The sequence below is a fragment of the Natator depressus genome, chromosome 1 (assembly GCF_965152275.1).
Source record: "Natator depressus isolate rNatDep1 chromosome 1, rNatDep2.hap1, whole genome shotgun sequence".
NCBI classification, from domain to species: domain Eukaryota; kingdom Metazoa; phylum Chordata; order Testudines; family Cheloniidae; genus Natator; species Natator depressus.
Genome location: NC_134234.1, coordinates 108,946,960 through 108,966,215, shown reverse-complemented (window position 1 = coordinate 108,966,215; position 19,256 = coordinate 108,946,960). Strand labels below are relative to the sequence as shown.

Genomic DNA, 19,256 nt, shown 5'->3' with positions numbered 1-19,256 from the left:
ATCTCTGGCAAGGATCTTCACCAATCCTATCCACCCTTCAAGTATGTGTCAGACTGTCGGTAGTTTCCTTTGGTATTTCTACCCCAATTGTGGTTTCGCCACACTGTTTTTGTCATTTTAAATAATTAGCAGGGCACAGAGAGCCTGTGTACAGGCACTTTTTATTATTATAAAGAAAATTATATTATATTTAGACTTTTCCATTATGCAAACAATGACAAATGCTTAGGGATATCTCAGGTTTCAGAGTAACAGCCGTGTTAGTCTGTATTCGCAAAAAGAAAAGGAGTACTTGTGGCACCTTAGAGACTAACCAATTTATTTGAGCATAAGCTTTCGTGAGCTACATCGTCATGCATCCGATGAAGTGAGCTGTAGCTCACGAAAGCTTATGCTCAAATAAATTGGTTAGTCTAAGGTGCCACAGGGATATCTCAGTCATACACACCCATGTCAGCACAAGCCTCCAGAGATAAGTGTTTGAGCACAATATTATAGTCCATTATTGGCTAAGGTAACTCACCCCTTAAAAAGAAATTCAAATGGCTGGAACCCCCCCCCTTTGGGGGAAGAAATAGCACCCCAAATTTAAGAGCTCAAATCTTCTAAAAAAAAAAAATATCAATCTAGTACGTCACACATTTAAGTCTGTGTGTTCACTGGAATCCACCTCCTCTCCCACAACAGAAAGTATTTCAAGCTTTCCTTCATTAAATCATTTGGCTGAAGAGTAAAGTGACCTCTCAGAAACAAAAACATATTTGCAAACCCCATGAAAGCTGTGAGTGCACTAAAACAGTCACAGCGTTCTTCATCACATCTCCCCTTTCCCTTGCTCCAAAACACAGATACAAGAGAATCTTCCTGCCAGATACACTAGGCCATCTGGTCACTTTATTCCTGTAAGTCACAGTTTACCACTTAACACCATTTAAGAGATTAATAGTACTTCAACCTTCACTTCTTAAAATGAATGACTTATAGCTTCATAACAGCAGAAATGAATGGTTATGTTTTTGTTTTTTTTAAAGGAACTGCTTACAAGATTTTCCTTGAACTTTTTGTTTAAAATGAATGTATGGAAATTTAAACAAGGCAATTATCTAGATGCATAAATCAAAATCTTCCCCCCCGCCAAAGTCAAGCTATAATAATACAAATATGTCCAATGTATGTGTCAAGCACCAGAAAATGTGACCTTTGTTGCACAACAAAGTACGATAAGGTTTAGCAACAAATGAGTGAATAACTAGAAAAAAAACAAAAACAAAAATTTAAGTGGGAATAGCTGCAAACACTGTAATGTATACACACCAGGGTGGCCAAACTCTGGCTTGCAAGCCACATGTGGCTCTTTTACCATTAAAGTGTGGCTCACAAGCCACACTCCACCTCCCCATTATTCACCTACCAGGCTGGAGCTTGGAACATATGCCTTGCAGTGGCATGGTGGGGTAGGAGCTTCTGTCCAGTGGGGAGGAGGGTCTCAGGGCTTCCGCCCTGTGGAACGCACCTGCTGGGGCTCGCGGCTTCAGCAGAAGTGGGGCTGAAGCCCCAAGCCCTGGCTCCCAGCAGGTTCGCTCTGGCTCTCAAACTTCTGACAATTACTGTATGCAGCTCAGCTGGCTAGTGAGTTTCGCCACCCAGATATATACTTATACTGTTTTATAGAAACTTATCAATAAGTTTATATTAGATTAAAAATGTAAATTTAGCTTCAAGTGCTATAATTTTGTCCTTTTCCCATTTTTATTGGTCCCATCTTAGCAGAAGTTGTTTAACTATCCAAGAAAGAAGTTGCCAGGTAGGGGGCGGTCTAGAGCCTGGAAGTTGGTTTAAACGCATATTCACTCCTAGCATAACTTCACTGATGAGTTTCAGTCAAAACAACAAAAGGAAAAACAAAAAAAACCAAGCTTTCGAGTACTTTCAGTTAAAGCTGATCTTTAGAAAAAACACAAAAAAGTTAGTTAATTCATAACTGCCATTTGTTATATAGAAGATACAGGAAATCCCAGTTAACATGAACAGCATTTTCAATGTGTGTATTCTAGGTTTACAAGGAAAATGCTGACCATTACTTAAGAACAATAAATGGAGTATTTTAGTCAAAACTAAATGCTAACTCTAAACATTTAGATTATACATCTGCTAACTCCAGCATAACAGTTATTGACAAAGCCATAAATAAAAAATTAAGTTAAACTGCTTAGGTCTTAACTTGCAGTATTCTCATCCTCTTCATGTATCATATTTCCAATAATAAAATTGTATTGTTTATACCTAGGCACATTTTGTATTAAGATTAAATGACAGCTTGGTTTGTAAGAGCTTTCATGGCACTGTTTCATTTAAAATGATGGTTTACACAACTCTAAAGAGACGAGACAACAGAATGTACCTAAACTTTTCCAGCAATTAGTTTTCTCCTCATTTTCCATGCCCTCAGAAAAACAGAAACCGTGATCAACATGCACTTTCCTTTTATATATGGGTTAAATCGTCAGAGTCTGGACCTATCTATGTATTTGAAGCATTTATTTGGTTACCAGCCCAAAAGATGCCAGGGTTAAACAGCACCTGAATTCAGAGAGAGAACAGTGTAATCCAAGAGAACCAACTAATCCCTGCACTCTGAACAAATATTCTTGTTATAAACAAAAGAAAATAAGTTACTGATAACTGACAGTTATTAGATTTAGAGATGAAATTTTGAAAACATTTTGGTTTTCCTTTCTCCGAGGCAAGTGTCAGTCTAGTAAAACCAATTTACTTTCATCTGTCTTTTGAACAGTTATTCTCTACAACTAATCCATCAGACAAAAACAAAAATAGTAAGGTCATTTCTTTTTCCTTCACATAGGATTAAGTATTTTACATCTATTTGTTTAAATAATTATGATCTATGTACACTCAAACACTTCAATATCCACTTTTACTGTATGACCACCTCCTGTCAAGGGTGCTGGTTTAATACATATTATTGAATGCCCCTTCTGATTCAGGTTCGCCTCAAGAGAGGGAATTCATATTCATTAGGTACAGTGTAAAAACTCTCATACATGCAAAGTTAGTGTATATTTGCGTCTGTACTTAATTGCTATATTGCTTTATAAAACTAACAGTACTTGTAAAAAAAATAAAGGGCTGTATAAAATGCTAAGCATATTATTTTAATTGCATTAACCACCATACATTTCAAGAAATCCCTTCCAGTTGATCTACATGTCCACTAATGTAAATTACAAATGATCAATGCAGGGTACATTCTGCATGGCTTATGATACTTTGTACACTGTTCTTCATAGGGTTAAATGTATAACAGTACATGTTGTATTTAGCAAAGGCATTGAAACAATTTTTCTAATGGGGGTGCTGAAAGCCCTTTAAAAACAAAACTGTAAACTCTGTGTATGATGGAAACCACTTCAAGCCTGGGCGTGCACCCCCAGCACTCCTAGTTCCAGCACCCTGGCATTTAGTACATTTTATCAGCATATAATCCATTTCTATTTTTAGAGAGAGATTATGTATGTGTTTTATTAATTTACCAACACCTTTCTGGTGCTTTAGCAGATGTGCATTTCAGGGGATTTCACAAAGTAATATCTTAGTAGTGATCTAGAGGAAGAACCTAATTGTCCTTAATCCTCTATTTAAAATAGAGTAGATTTAATCCTCTTTCAACTGAAGCAAGATTAGTCCGTGCCACCAGGAAACAGAATTGCTACATCTTTTGTATTTAAGTATTAGACTCTTCCAGATACAGCGAAGGAAACAACTTAACTAGTCACAAGTTTCAACAACGGAAATCAGTCTACATAAAACAGAGGACAGTGCCTGCATATATGAATTATGCATATACACACACTAAACCTGAAAAGATCACTTTCACCTCTTAAGTCAGTGATATTTGTAGCTTCAGGAAAATGAAACAAGTACAACAAATGTTCTAAAGAATAGCTATGCAATTTCAGTGAGATTTAATGGAAACACTATCAGAGACCTTTACTATCAAAGCATATCAAATAAATCAAAGTTTGAGGAGATGCTTTCAGAAATCCAGATCAAGGCTACTGCAAATCATGTATAATTGGAAAACAAGTAGTGATGGGGGAGGTGGGCGGGGGGGGGAGACACCAAAAACCCCACCTATCTGTAGTACTTACATGATCACCATTACCATAGTATGTGAATACCTCACAGGCTTTTACCTACACTTCTATAAGGTAGGGAAGTGTTATTGTCCCCATTTGGGGGATGCGGGACTGAGGCACAAAGAAACAAATAGTTACTTGCCCAAAGTCACACAAGAAGTCTGTGGGAGAGCAGGGAATTGAGCCTGCACCTGGGAGACCCACATTAAGCCCTAACTACTGGACCATCCTTCCCCTCTAAAATAATCTAGTACGGAATGTCATCTTCTGCTAGAAAGTACATGTTTCTTTTTAAAATAATATTTCAAAATACTTCTGTGATGTCAATAAACCTTAATATGAAACATTTCTGATACTAGACATTCAATTCAAACACCTTCCAAGGGGACTTAGGGTACAGCTCTATAACAGACTCCTTACAGTTAAAATGAAAAACTGGTGTCTTTCTGACAGAGAAAGAAGACTTGGTTTGCTTCCCTACCTGCAATTGTTGCTATGGCAATTATAGCAGAGGAGACAAACAGCATTCCAGTGTTCTGCCTTGTAGTTCAGGCTGAATTTCAACTGAGATGTCCCTTGACAATTATACCAATGGAAATGTTACATTATCTCATATAATGGTAAACCAATGGGTTCAGAAATGGTACTCAGGAAAAATACAATTTGACTAAAAGATTTAAATGAGAAGATAACTGTATTTCATGAACAAAATAGCCTGCTAAGTGAAATCCAGTTACGTAGTGCTATAACATCAGTTACATGTGCTATAACATCATCTGCCCAGCCAGCCTTAAGGCACGATTTCATCTTTTAAGTGGAGGAGAAGGAAGGGAGGAAAAAAAAAAAAAAAAAATCAGCTTGTGTTGTCTCAAAACTCCCTCCATTTTCCAATTACATTCAAATCTGTTTAAACTGTGCTCGAGTTATCCAACTGTCTTGATATTTTAAATAGTAGCCAATTACGGCATTTATATACAGTAACTTTTTCCCGCTAATCCAAAGTTACTGCATTCAGAATGCAGTTTACAAACCAATTTGAGATATTTTGATTTGAATGGACTATAAAATAAAGTGAAAAAAAATCAAGACTTTCCCCTTTTGTTTTTCTTGTTTCAACTACTATTGTACGACAAGGGGAAAAAGGTGGAAAAATGATGGACAAATATATATTTAGTCTATGATGTGCTGTTCGGAGTCTTGTCCTTTTTCATTCCCAAACAACCTTTTTAAAATGTTTCTTAATTTTCACACTGATGTTTTGTGGTTATTTAGTAATGCTACAAATCATCTTTCCTGAAGAAAAACAAAATATATACAGTTCTTGTCTTACAAACAGGAAGAGGTCACATTAAGAATTTCTGGTGCTAAAAATGTCAGAGTTACATGTTCTTGTAGAAAACTGTCACGGACATAAAAATTAGAACAATCCAGAGACTCCAAAAGAAATCTGTAATTCTAGAAAACCTAGCACTTGGTGAGCATAGAAGAGCAATGCTTTGTAGCCAATAGCAACCAGCTTGTAATGTGGGTTCAAGTTTACTGTAACTGAAGTGGTTTACAGCCACAATCCTACCTTCATTTGTATGTTCAAAAGAAAGGAAAAAAAAGTTGCCTTATGATTAACCTGTTGACAAATCGCAGGGGGGGGGGGGGGAAGAGGGAGAAGAGAACCCACATAGCTCTTCACGTATTTATTGTTCTCTCAGGCTTCTTGAGCCTTGGATTTAGGCCTTAGAATACTAAACATTTAAAGAACCAGGAAACAAAATAAGAAACACAAGACTAGAGTGAAAGTTACAATAGTTCTCTACTGCATGAGAAACTAATTAGATTTAGCAATATGTCAGGAATTCGTATTTACCCCCTGTATCCTAAAAGGCAGGCTGAGATAGATTAAAGGACACTTACAAAAAACTGAGGTTGTTAGGCCTGACCAACAAGTAAATGGCCATTGGAATGGAGGATGTTTAAGTGGAAATAAAGTGCAAAGGGTAGGCTGGGGAACATCTCTTGTGTTCATACAAAGGACACAGTATTCCATCCCCCCAATGACATATCTAAACTAACATTACATTGCTGAAATGGTAGGCCTGTAGGCTGATGTGACAGTAAATTTTGTCACACTTTTAAAATAAAAAAGGATCAGTCTATGAAGGACTAGAGTTCCAGGGAGCAGGAAAACACATGAGATGAAATACTCAAGAAAGCTACTCCAGGGAAAGCCAACTGACCATCAGGAAAAGCAAAAATTGGGGTACAAAAGTTACCGCAGCAGAATGTGTGTTTGTAGCAATATGAATAATCACAAGATAAAGTATGGATGTACCTGAGCACCTGGCCACTGAAACAGTGCAGATCTTTCAGAGAAGGGGAAGGAAAAAAAAAAAAAAAAAAGAAAAGAAAAAAGAAAAAAGGAGAATTTCGAAATAGCAGGGAAAAAAATTGTGGTATATGAATGTACATTTCCAGTTTGTGCTGCATTAATATTAGATCCTAGATCAAGTGAAAACTAGAATACTGAACATGAAATTCATGTTTCAGGAAGTTATATTGCTTTCTCCCCCCACTGCCCAAGTCTTTGAGTTAACTCTGACATCCTTCAAATTCAACTGTCCTTTAGTCATTCAAAATAATAATCTCTGCCTTTCAGAATTTGATTTTTAAAAAAGGGACAGGATACCAAGTCATACTGCCATATTTTTTAAAACTTACTATGTTACACCTAAAAACTGAAATTAGAGAAATATTTTTCCAGTTTGCTTTGTACATTTGATAGCAATTTATATAAAGTCAGTTTCACAGTTTCCCCAATATGGTCAACCAGTTTTCCCTGTTTGTGTGAACCTCCTAGCTGTTAAGATAAAAATAGATATTTTAAATATGAACAAGTGACTCTAAACCCAGAAATACTGGCCTGGAGGTAGGTGTAGCACCTGAGACAACTTAAGGTTGGGTTGGGTTTTTTTTGTTTGTTTTTTAAGTTGACCATGTCCCTTTAAACAAAAGGATCCCAGGCCAAAAGAGCTAAAACGTCTGTCTCCAAGTTTCACATTAAAGCTGTATTGGCCTTACTTCATTTTATACACTTCTAGTGTAACAAATATTCAGCTTTGAATTTTTCTCTTCACTGTTTCATTAAAAAACAAAATATGTATACTAGTAAAGTGTTTAAGGCAGTCAACAAGAACAGAAACTTCAAAATTATATTCAACTTATATGGTACACCCTTTATGTCAATGACTACAAACACAGCGCAGGAACACTTGTATGAAATTCCACACTCATAGGGAATATGCTGAAACTCTATGTATATTTCCAGAGAAGCTCATTGTTATACCATTCACTACTGTCATCTTACCTAACCAAGGCTTCACTTTCCACCCACTTCTGTTAAAGTAGGGCAAAGCATACATTTATGAAAACATTTAAATTGTTGAGCTTTTCAAATATTTTAGAGGACTATCATAATCACCCTGGAAGTTCTCCAGCAACCAAAGATGTATAGAGAATTCCTTTCTAGGGAACCAATAATTTATCAAATATAATACTGAAAACAAAGTATCTGTGCTTCCAGAAAAGAAGAGATTTAACATACCAGATTTGTCATTCTGAAGTAATGGGAACACATGGAAGAGCAAAGGCAATGAAGCAGCAGTGGCAGTTATTTTAATTAATATATAAACAAAAAGCAGAGCAGTTCAGTAACTGTGATTCTCGAACCCAACTAGTCCTGCCAAGAATCAAAGCAGTCAGCCTAGACAGCAGTATCTACAGATCAGGGTCAGCTGTCCCATGCATACAGAACAGGCAGTCGCCATGGGCTGCAAGATGTTTACTGACCATTTAGTATCTAAGCATATGTATGCTGTGAGCGACATTTACCAGATTGCCTGGAGAAGCAAATACCTTCTAGCTTGTCCAGCTCCACAGCCAGCACAGTAACAACTATTCATCAGTTATAAATGGATATCAGGATTATATGCAAGGTCCAAGAAAAATGATTCATTTTACAAAAAGTCAAGACTTGTGTATTTCATTTCCAGAATGTGAGCCAACTCTCCTCATTTAAAAAGAAAAAAAAAAAAAAAAAAAAGGAGAGAAGAAGAAAATAAGTGAAGCAGGAAATTCAGAAGTTTTAAGATTACTAATTCATGCTGTTATCCCTCACAAAAAGGGATGCAGTTGCAGCTGATTATGTCAGCAAGATACACCTGCTTTATGGCATCTAAGTAATGCCTTGCATATCAATCTGTTTTACAAGAGATTTTTCTAAAGACAGTTTTAATCACAGCATGTTTAATTCCTCTCTAAAAGCGATAGCACTGTGAACACTAATATTTTTTCCACGTAATTGATTATCCAGTTTGAAATACAGTACTTACATTACCCCAAATCAAGATCAGGGCCCCATGGTGCTAGGCCCCAACATACACAGAAGTTGAGAGATCATTACTATTCAGAGCTAGGGTGACCAGATGTCCCGATTTTATAGGGACAGTCCCGATTTTGGGGGCTTTTTCTTACATAGGCACCTATTACCCCCCACCCTGTCCCACTTTTTTACACTTGCTATCTGGTCACCCTACTCAATGCAATCTTCTCCACCGGTCCACAGCCAACTGATGGCCTTGGATAATTCTCCCACAACCCCCATTTCCAACAAATGCTTATTTTACAGGAGGCATAGGGTTATTTTTAAGGGAAGATGTGGTGAACTTTAATACACATGGAACATGATTTTTCCCCTCACAGTATGATTAATTTAACAACTAAAGTATTCTTTTCTAATCAAACAGAGCAAGTCCTTTTTTCTAGCCTAATTACCCAGTCATTCCATTGAAATTTCTTAAGATGTCCAAGTTGTATAAGACAGATTACAGTTGCTTAATAGAAGTCACTGACATGTATGTGAAACTAGCTTAATAGGGTAAGAAAAGCAATGAAAATTCAAAATGTGCTTTTATTTGTTATGGTTATTAAATAGAAAGACCTTAAAAGCCAAATCTGGAACATGAAATAACTGTGTTGGCTATCAGACAAGTATTTTATTACCTGTTACTTGTAACACTGAACTCGATGAAGGAAATAAGGCGGCAACATGGGGTACATAGAACGGTTAAGAAGGGGGATGAATTAGAACAGATTACAAGAGCAAGAAGGTAAGAGGAGAAGCATGAAAAACCACCACAGAAGAATGAGGTCAGGTTTTTTCCCCCCCACCATTAGCAGTGCTCGAAAAATATACTCAATTATTCACCAGAGAAAGGCACATAATATATCCACCAATATTTGAAAAAATAAAGTTTATGGTGGGTTAAGTTTCTAGCCCTTGGGGGAAAAGACAACTCTCAAGTATTATCTGATGCAATGCTATCTTCCCAAATCTCCACATGGACAGCTCCAGTACCTCTGCCACAGCTTGGGAAAGCTAACAAAACTGGCCATTTTCACTGAGGCTATTCAGACCCCATGTGTAGCAATGAGACTAATACCTGGTTATTAGTAAGTATTTTCAAGCCCTGACCTTCAAGTTGACCTGCCTTCAAATACAGGATTCACCTCTAAACTGTTCACAAGAGATTCTGTTTACACAATTATGCTGCATCTGTTAAACCACACATCCACCAGAAGGGGGGGGGGGGGCATCAAATCGAATAAACCCACCAATAAAAGCCTCAAGATTTAATGAGTTTTCAATCCTCTCAGGTCATTTTAGATGGCTGCACATCTTCAAATGTAAAGTTGGATTCTAAAATGCAAAGAAATTAAGTCATGTGTCTACTATAGTCAGGGTGGATAAAAAAATTTTTTTTTTAAAAAATATTGAAAAAAATCCCATTTTTTTGATAAAATGCTTTGAGGAAAAAACCTAACAAAGTTTTAATTAAGATACATTGTAGCTCAAAGATATCTCATCATGCAATAGGGATTATAAATTCTATAGTATAAGACAATATATTCATGTAATGTTTAAGAAAAGTTTTGTAAATGAGTTCCAATAGTTCATGGATTAGAGACCCAATCTTATGGGGTTCCAGGGGCTTCTGTATAGAAAGATTAATCTAAATAATCTACCCACCCAATGGGAATCAGTGCTCAGTCGAGAAGATATCATTAGAGGTGCTTGGTTTTGCAGTTCTCAAACTGTGGATTTGTATCTCCAAAGATAATATGCTTGGTAACAGCAAAAATATTTTTAAATAAATATACAGAAGTGAGAAATAACAGACCTCAACCCTATTGTCCCTCTGCAAATTTATGTACAGAGTCAATCCCTTACCTCTCTCTAAAAGTGCAAAGTTTCAAAAAGTTCAATGAACAGAAGATTGTTGGAGGTGGAATAGATCTCGACAAGGAGAAGAAGTCTGGAGATAAATGTGAGAAGGGAGGGGCAGGCAGTAGAAAAAAAAATGTGAAACTGTTTGAGCAGCATATTCCAGAAGTCTTTAGGTCTTTCTGAGTGTAGCCTTCATGGATCTGAGATCCACCATACCATTCTCTCACTAGAAAGGAAAACCTGTAATAGCAGCAGGCCATAAAAGAGACCCAGTTTGGGAATAAGAACCATTCAAGAAATACATTTTTGCTGATGTTTTAAAGAAAGTCACACCAGTGAACTGGTGGAAGCCACTTAAGCACTTGGATTCAGAGACTCTTGAAGTGATAATCTCACTCTTAACTGCAGTAGCTTCTTCTGCCAGCGTAGAAAGAATATTTTCTTCCTTTGGACTAATTCATTCCAAACTGAGAAATCATTTGGGACCTGAAAAAGCAAGAAAGCTTGTTTTTCTTTTCCAGATTATGAACAAAAGAAAATGAAGGTGAAGACGACTGTGTTAGCTGCAAAAGCCAATATTTTAAGTTTCTCATGTTGACCTGGCTGACAGTCAAGTTCTTTTTTTTTTTTTTTTAATATATTTCATTTAGCTATTTTAGTTAAACAAAAACAAACCTGATTTTACAAGAACTTGAAGGTTTAAATTCAAAAATTCATATGCTTGTTTTGTTAAGATATTATATGTTAACTGTTGAAGAAAAAAATCCAAAATACATAATGTTGTTTTAGTTGAATAAAACAATTTAAATGTCTGTCTGGTGATGTTCTCCTCCTAATACAGCAAGGCAAGAAAATCCTCTAAATATTAATGATAAACCTGTTGAACTGAAGATAGTTCACCTCCAAATGACTTCATAAATATCTGCTTCAATTACCTTTGGTAAATGAAATAACCAAACAATCATTCATTTTCTGATATAGCTGTAAAACTAATCTGAAAAGTTTTCAAAATAAATCACTTAAAAATGTATAGTGTGTACCTTCTAAAAATGAAACCTACATCTGTCTGAGTTTAACAACCAACAAGAATGTACTTCTATGTAGAAATCCATAATTAAAATAGAGTCTTCCTGACTAGTGATTTAAATCATGATTTAAATCAAATCCACCCTGATATAGTTATTAATAGCTATAGTAAACTTCTGTGAGTTTAGAGAAAAAGATTCTCTATTACTACTAGTTTCAATTTGTGTATAATCAGTTTCCCTATTTCTCCTGTACAGTATGATTTCCAGTTTGCTTTAATCATTCACACAACAACAGAGGAAAGAAACATTTTTTTAAAACAAAAATGTGATTGTAAAACCAGATAAATTACCAGGGAGTACTATCAGGGATATTGCGATAGGGTTCTTGGAAGGCTGGGTTTCCTGGTAGTTAGTGCACCTGACCTCCATCTTCTTTTTTCGGGGCACAGGGGGGTGGGGGAAGGGACAGCAAGGGGAGAAAAAGAGCATTAATGGTGCCTGCTTCCTGACTCCAGGCTGGGAGTTTGTGCCTCCCCTCTGCATCTGGGCCTTGGCCATAAGTGGGGCATGGTACAGAACACAGGCCCTCCCCTCTCCACCAGGTCCTAGCCCAGGGCCCTGTGGGAAGGAACATCAGCAAATTCCTTCCGACAGAGTGTAAAAGTCTGCTGCCCTGAGTAACATCTGTCTTATGCGAACCTTCAGTTTGGGGCTTGGCTCCTTTGGGCCCAGTGTGGGGTTTGTATACCCCCATCACAGACACAGAAGTTACTTTAACTTCATTGTAAAAAATCGGCCAAAATTCAAGTCTATTTCTCCCCGTAAAAAGTCAGTCTAATTAACTTGAGGAAAAAAAAACAAAAAAAAACTTTTGGCTACAAGCTGTACAGATTTTTAATCATGTATATTAGGAAATTAATTTTCATTGTTTGCCATAAGAATCAAAACATGTTCAAGACTTCAGGGAACTGAATGGTTTAAACTTAAACAGTATATGTTTAGTCAGAAGCTTCTGTCCTATATTACAGAAAAACTATGAATAATGAAGTACAAATATTCAATTAAGAACCCATGTACTATGCCTCAACAAACTGAAACCCACTAAAGCACTACTTTCAGTAAACAAAACTCATATGGAAATATAAAACAAAGTGTATATTCCTGTCACACCATTTATCCTCAAGGAACCCAAAGCATTTACAAACTGTTCAAATATTGGGATCTCTCATATAAGTTATTCCCCTACCCACAGCCCTATAGGGGTGTACAGGACAGGGTATGTGTGGAAGCAGAGAATAATTTGCAGAAAGGAGACAGAATGCATTTGGATTTGACTACACTGTTATTATTAGCACCTCTACTCTTCTAGAGTGTTCTCCCACCACTCAGGGAGATGGCATGGACACAGTATGATATTTGCAAGTGCTCAGCATACTGGTTAAAGTCAGGCTGCATTGGCAAACCAATGTCATTATCAAGGGTCCTCATACCTGGAACAAATAAGGAAACAAATGACTAACAACTCAGGTAAAACACTAGACAAAAACATTTCAAGATGCTAGCCAAAACAAACTTCACCCTGAACTAAGGGCATCAGATCCAAAAGTTTTTGCATAACCTTGAAGTTATGCTGGACTTCACTGCTTTTGGACATAGATTCCAACTGCAGCGAGGACTACAACCTCTCACCTTTGGTAAGCCAGGAGACCGACCTTTCCTTTTGAATAAAAAACCCCAATGTTTTAACCTCAAAACTACACAACTGGAAGTTATCTAGGACTGACAGAGACCACCTCACAGAAGCTACAACTAATTCAACATGCAGCATTTGTTTACTAGCCAGAGAGTGAAGAGATTATATCACTCAGCCAAGTTTAGTCTGGATTCAGCCAGGGAAACACTATTAATCTGCAAAGCCTCTAATAGGCTAGCACCTGCATACCTTAGAGACCATTTATCCATCCACAATCCACCAAGACAACTACACACCACAAAACCATTGTAGCCAAAATGATTCAGGAAAAGAGTCGGGGCAGAGAATTCTTAGTGGTAGGACCTCAGCTTACCACACGAAGTCAGACTAAGTCTGAGCTTGACATTGTGTACGCAAACATAAAACCGACCTTTTCTCTATGGCTTTCCTCCAGCAGTACCATCCCCCCTACTCACCAGCCTTTTAAAAAGTTCTGAAATGAGGACAAAGATGAGACGAGTGTGTGGGTGTCATCTATTCAGTAACAGTGATAAAGATCTATGCTAATGGCATGGACATCTAATCATTCACGCCAATCAGTTTCAGGGATGGCATTTAATATTGCAAGAGTATGTTTACTGCCATGGTTAAATAAAACAGTTCAACCACTGAGTTGGGAAAAGCAACTGGCTAGACATCTACTTGCAGAGTTTTCTGAAGTGGTAAACCTTACAGTGTCCACAGCAGTTTCTTCCATGAGATTTCATAAAAATAATAAAGAATTCAAATTTAAGAAACCAACAAGACTCACAGAGAAAATAGGAAAGATAGATAGTTTACCTGCTCCAAGCAATGTAATAACATGCAACTGATCAAGTATGCCATTCATAGAAGCCAGTCTAGAAAATCTGGTGAATTATAAAGATCTTTTTATTTCTCCCACATATCTTGACTTTATCCTGAAGCAGAAAGTTCTGAGCATTGAGAAATAGGAACACTCCATAATTCAGCTTATGAAGTGGTTGCATTTAAATTTTTAGCCTGTTTAATCATCAAAACTAAAAAGAAACTTAGATGATACAGTCCATCCTCCCACAAGTACATGATGATTTTTACATGGTCTCTCTCTTCTTAGAATAGTTTCTAGCATATTCTCTAGCCTGGTTTTACCAAAGTTGTTTGCAGTACTTCCTCTGAAAGACTATTCATTAGAACTTGGAAATCATTTTTCAAAACACAGCTATATCCAAAACTGGCCTTTGCTTAGGCTGGATCCTGCAATTGGATCTGCACTGACAAATCACTGCACCTAAGTGACAGGTTTCAGAGTAGCAGCCGTGTTAGTCTGTATTCGCAAAAAGAAAAGGAGTGCTTGTGGCACCTTAGAGACTAACCAATTTATCTGAGCATAAGCTTTTGTGTTTCAGGCAGTTGATAGATTTCCACTCCATACGGCTAAATGCAGTGCCTTACAGAAGCACTGCATTTAGCCGTATGGAGTGGAAATCTATCAACTGCCTGAAACACAAAAGCTTATGCTCAGATAAATTGGTTAGTCTCTAAGGTGTCACAAGCACTCCTTTTCTTTTTCCACCTAAATGGAGACTTGCTGCCTACAACGGGGCTCTGCATATGCATAAGAGTACACCTGAGCTGAATCCTCCACAATGAAGATCCAATTGAAGGACTAAGACTTAAAGTTGTATAGTATTTAGAAATGCCTCTCCTTTCTTCAGGGTTACATTCTAAAGGTGTGTGAATATAGTTACCTCCCTTGCCATCCCACCCACCCACCCACCCCTTAGCTGAAGCATTATAAGTCTTGCCACAAGGAAATCTCTTCAACACCCGTCATTTTATTCTCTTTGGTTTTTTCCCTCTAAACTCTTCTCATTTCCTTCCAATTTGTCCATATCTTTCTGGCTGAAGAGCTTAGAAAGAAACTGGGTACTTTAGCTACTGTTTCACTGAGAGTGAAAATCATCTCCCTGACCTAGGACAAGATATTTCTGAACATGCAGTCCAAAAACAAACAAAAAAACCAAACCAAAACAAAAAAAACCCAAAAACCCCTACAGATACATTGAACACCCCAAAGTCTCTTAGCATTACCCCCATCTCATAAAATATTTATGGTTTGGCTTCCCCCCCATCCCCAAATGTACTAATTTGCATTAGTTCACATGTAGTTTCAATTTCCTGCCCATATTTCTAATCTCTCTGTATTGTTTCTGGTTTTAGTAGTAACTTAGTAAGCATATTGTTTACCCTCTCTTCCTGATCATCAGTGAGGATGTTAATGAAAGCCAGATTTAGCACTGTTCTTTTGACCCTCAATATACACTTTTCTCCAACTTAATACAACGCTAATTTTGATATCATTTGTTTGTCCTTTCATACAGATTTCAAAAACCATGTGCTTTGTTCATCTCAAAGTCAATTCATTTTTCCTCATATGAAGTAATGACCATACTGTGTCAAACCAGTGGTACATCTAGCCCAGTATCCTGTCTTCCAACCATGGCCAGGGCCAGATGCTTCAGAAGGAATTAACAGAACGGGCCAGTTCTCAAGTGATCTATCGCCTGTCGTCCAGTCCCAACTTCTGATGGTCAGAGGTTCAGGGACACCCAGAGCTTGGGATCAGCCTGACCATCTTGACTAATAGCCATTAATGGACCTATCTTCTGTGAACCGATCTAATTCTTTTTTGAACCCTGTTATAATTTTGGCTTTCACAACATCCCCGGCAATGAGTTCCACAGGCTGTGTGAAGAAGTACTTCCTTATGTTTGTTTTAGACCTGCAACCTATTATTTCATTGTATGACCCTGGTTCTCGTGTTACATGAAGTGTTAAAGAACACTTCCCTATTCACTTTCTCCAAATCATTCATGGTCTAATAGACCTCTGTCATATCCCCCTTAGTCGTCTCTTTTCTAAAATGAAGTGTCCAGGTCTCTTTAATCTCACCTCATATGGAAGCTGTTCTATACCCTTAACCATTTTTGTTGCCCTTCTCTGTACTTTTTTCCCCCCCCCCCAATTCTAATACATCTTTTTGAGACAGAGTGACCAGAACTGCATGCAGTATTCAAGGTGTGGGCATACCATAGGTTTATGATATTTTCTGTTTCATTATGTATTCCTTGCCTAAACAGCTACTAACATTGGTAGCTTTTTGACTGCGGCTGCACCTTGAGCGGATGTTTTCAGAAATCTATTTGCAATGACTGCAAGATCTCTTTTTTGAATGATAACTGCTAATTTAGAACCCATCATTTTGTACATACAGTTAGGATTATTTTTTTCTACATGTGCATTACTTTGCACTTAACAGTGACTGTCACCTTAGTTTTGTGAGAAATACCTGTAAATTCAATCCTTAAAAAATTCTAAATCAAATATGAATTGCTGTTAATGCTAATTCTGGTCCACTCTGGTAGTATTACTTATTTTTGTGTATAGTAAGTTGTCCTTGTTTTAGGTAAGAAAGCTGACTTTTGCTTTAGTAAAAAGGAGTGCACGACAATACCCATACCTATTTGGGGAACACTAACAACTGTGTAAACCAGATCCATCATGTGCAATGATAAGCCCTGAAGGCTTCTCCTGACCTCCCTGCAAATCATGAGACTATCAAAAACTCATGACTGATCACTTACTGTCAGCCTTCAACAGCAAAGGGAGTTACTGTCTGAACAGATTTATTCTGGTTCACTGTAATCAATTTGACAAAAATAACTATGTTGTCTTGGAATGCTACCTTAAGGGTTTGTATTTCACTAGGCTTGGAGAGATATGGGGTGTCAAGTATGTTATCTCAGATGTAAAGGCTTCCAAAAGTGGAAGACGGACTTAGTAAACACAGCCACCCCTCTCTCGGTGGATTTTTTACCGTCGAGCAATAACAATATTCATCATATTGCATCAAATATAGTTTTCACTTACTGAATAGCTCGAAACACTGTACTATTCAGCTACTCACCAGCGAATAGTTAGCCCATCAGCTAGTCAAAAATACTGTATCGACGCAACGCAAGGCAATTAGAGCCAGAACAAGTGTTTATACTTCGCCCTGTAAGTGCGTTCACATGAGAGGCACCTGCTGGTCCAGCCTGGAGAGTTCAAATCTCTCACGTCCTACAAGCAACTAGCGGCCGACACTGACCCGGCGCCGCCGCCGCGCTTTGCAGAAGGAAACGGGCCGGCGGAGAGGCAGGAAGCGAGGGGGCAGAGCTGGAAAGTGCGGAGAGTCCCGGCAGTACAGTGGTTTGCCGGTGTGCAAGTGCTCGCAGCCAGGCGCGCCCGCCACCGCTTCCACTGCAACCTGCTGCCGGGCCGAGTTCCCACCCCCGGCAGGGAGCGGAGCGGCTGCCCCCGAAGGGGACCAAGCGGTCATGGGGAGGGAGAATGGAGTGACGGGGGCTTCGCAGCGCCCTGGGGGTCACCGGGGCGCTTCCCCGGGCCAGCGTGGGTCCAACGCGGGCACTTGGCTCCCCCGCACGCCGGGGAGAAGCGGCCCCCGAGAGCGCCCCGCTGGGAGCGGCCGGCCGGCCGGCGAGTTCGCGGCGCGGCCCCGGGTACTTACATATCTGTTGATGAGCGTGCGGATGAGGCTGCAATCCATGGTGAGCCAGAGCCGCTCGGCCGGCCGGGCTGCCTAGCTCGCCTCGCTTCCACTTTCCGCCTCCATGGAGCAGCGGCTGCTCCTCCTCAGCCGCCCGCACGCCCCCGCAAGGAAGCGGAGCGCGACTCCCCCGCCCCGCCGCCTCCTCCCCCCGTGCTGCCCCGGCTAAATCATGCGTGCGCCAGGCTACCCATGTGTGCGCCGCTGCCCCCGCCGGCGCCTCATCCCCCCCCGCGCAGGGGACTCGGCTCGAGCTGCTGCTGCCGCCCCTGGACACTTTGCAAGGAGGAAAAAGCCGGGCTGGGGGGGGGGGCGTGTCCCTGCCTCTGCGCTGGCTGCCAGACAGTGTTTTATTGAGCGTGCAATTAGCTTTGCTCGCGAGCCCTGCCCGGCTCGGCTCCCCCTCCCGCTTTGATCTTTGCCGGCTACTCAGGCAGTCCGCGTCATAAAGGGCGTGAGAGCATGCGCATTCCGCCTCCCCAAGCCCCCTCCCGCAAATAACCCCCTCCCCTTCCCCACTCACGCAGTGCCTCGAGCTCCGCCCTTTTTACTCCTGTCCTGCGCTTCGCTCTGCGGCCGGCGGCCGGGGGGCGCTCTCAGGGCACGGGTGACACACGCTCGGGTCTGCCGAAGCTGGGAGGTTTCGGACTGGAGCGTTTCCGTCCTGCTTCCCTCCCCCTGACCCTGTCTTTTAACCCCAGGGGAAAACGCCCCGCGCTATCGCTGATTTTCCAGTCCTCTTTGACTCTTCTGCTGTGGCTTCAAGGAGCCTTCTCCTGCACATTTTGCAACCCGAAAACACTCCTTGAACTCAGACGTGGGGGTGCAAAGAATGCAGGCTGATGCCGCAGAGGCCGGGTGAGTGCTTTACTCCGGGTAACACACACGTATTCTTTGCAACCCTTCCTTGTCCTTTATCGCTGCAGCTTTTGTCCTGCCTCCGGATGGGTTGTGAGTGACAATCTCAGAAAGTGCTAGCACCCAACATCTGTGCACACGAGTTTGCAACAGAAAATCCGAAAAGCAGAGGAAGGTTCCCAACGCCTGTTGAAAGAGCGTATCCCATAAGTGGAGAAAAGAGCGGGAAGCGCCTTCTTTAATCACCTGACTGCAGAGCCCTAAACCCACAACTACCGAGCTACTGACGCCGCGACCTAGCAGACAGTGGAGGGAGTGATAGCTAGAGCCCTCCCCGGAGGGGGCGACCTTGGCGGAGCAGTGGGACAGCCCCAGAACGCTCCCGCAGGTCCGAGCTGCGGCGGCTGGGAGCTCTCGGGCAGCAGAGCACGTCCCGCTCCACGCCGGTGATGAGCGCTTCTCCCTTGTTTCCTTTGCTGTTGAGGGTGGGAAGTCGAGGAAAGGGAACTTTAGATGGAGCAGCTGTTCAGTTTTCTCCGTGCAGGACTTTATTTGTAAAATTCCTAGGGGTGAAACCACACACAGGTCCCAACAGTGGCAAATCGAGGTAAAT

General features: G+C 40.1%; 1 protein-coding gene across 4 annotated transcripts in view; it reads right to left on the bottom strand.

The window, feature by feature from the left end:
* Positions 1–17,902, bottom strand: part of ATP11A (ATPase phospholipid transporting 11A) — a 216,570-nt gene extending 198,668 nt beyond the window's left edge. For all 4 annotated transcript variants that reach the window (XM_074963852.1, XM_074963858.1, XM_074963867.1 and 1 more), the window contains exon 1: positions 17,747–17,902. In XM_074963852.1, coding sequence (XP_074819953.1) covers positions 17,747–17,785 — 39 coding nt within the window. In that variant the 5' untranslated portion in view covers positions 17,786–17,902. The remainder of the gene's footprint in view (positions 1–17,746) is intronic.
* Between the last annotated feature and the right edge of the window lie 1,354 nt (positions 17,903–19,256).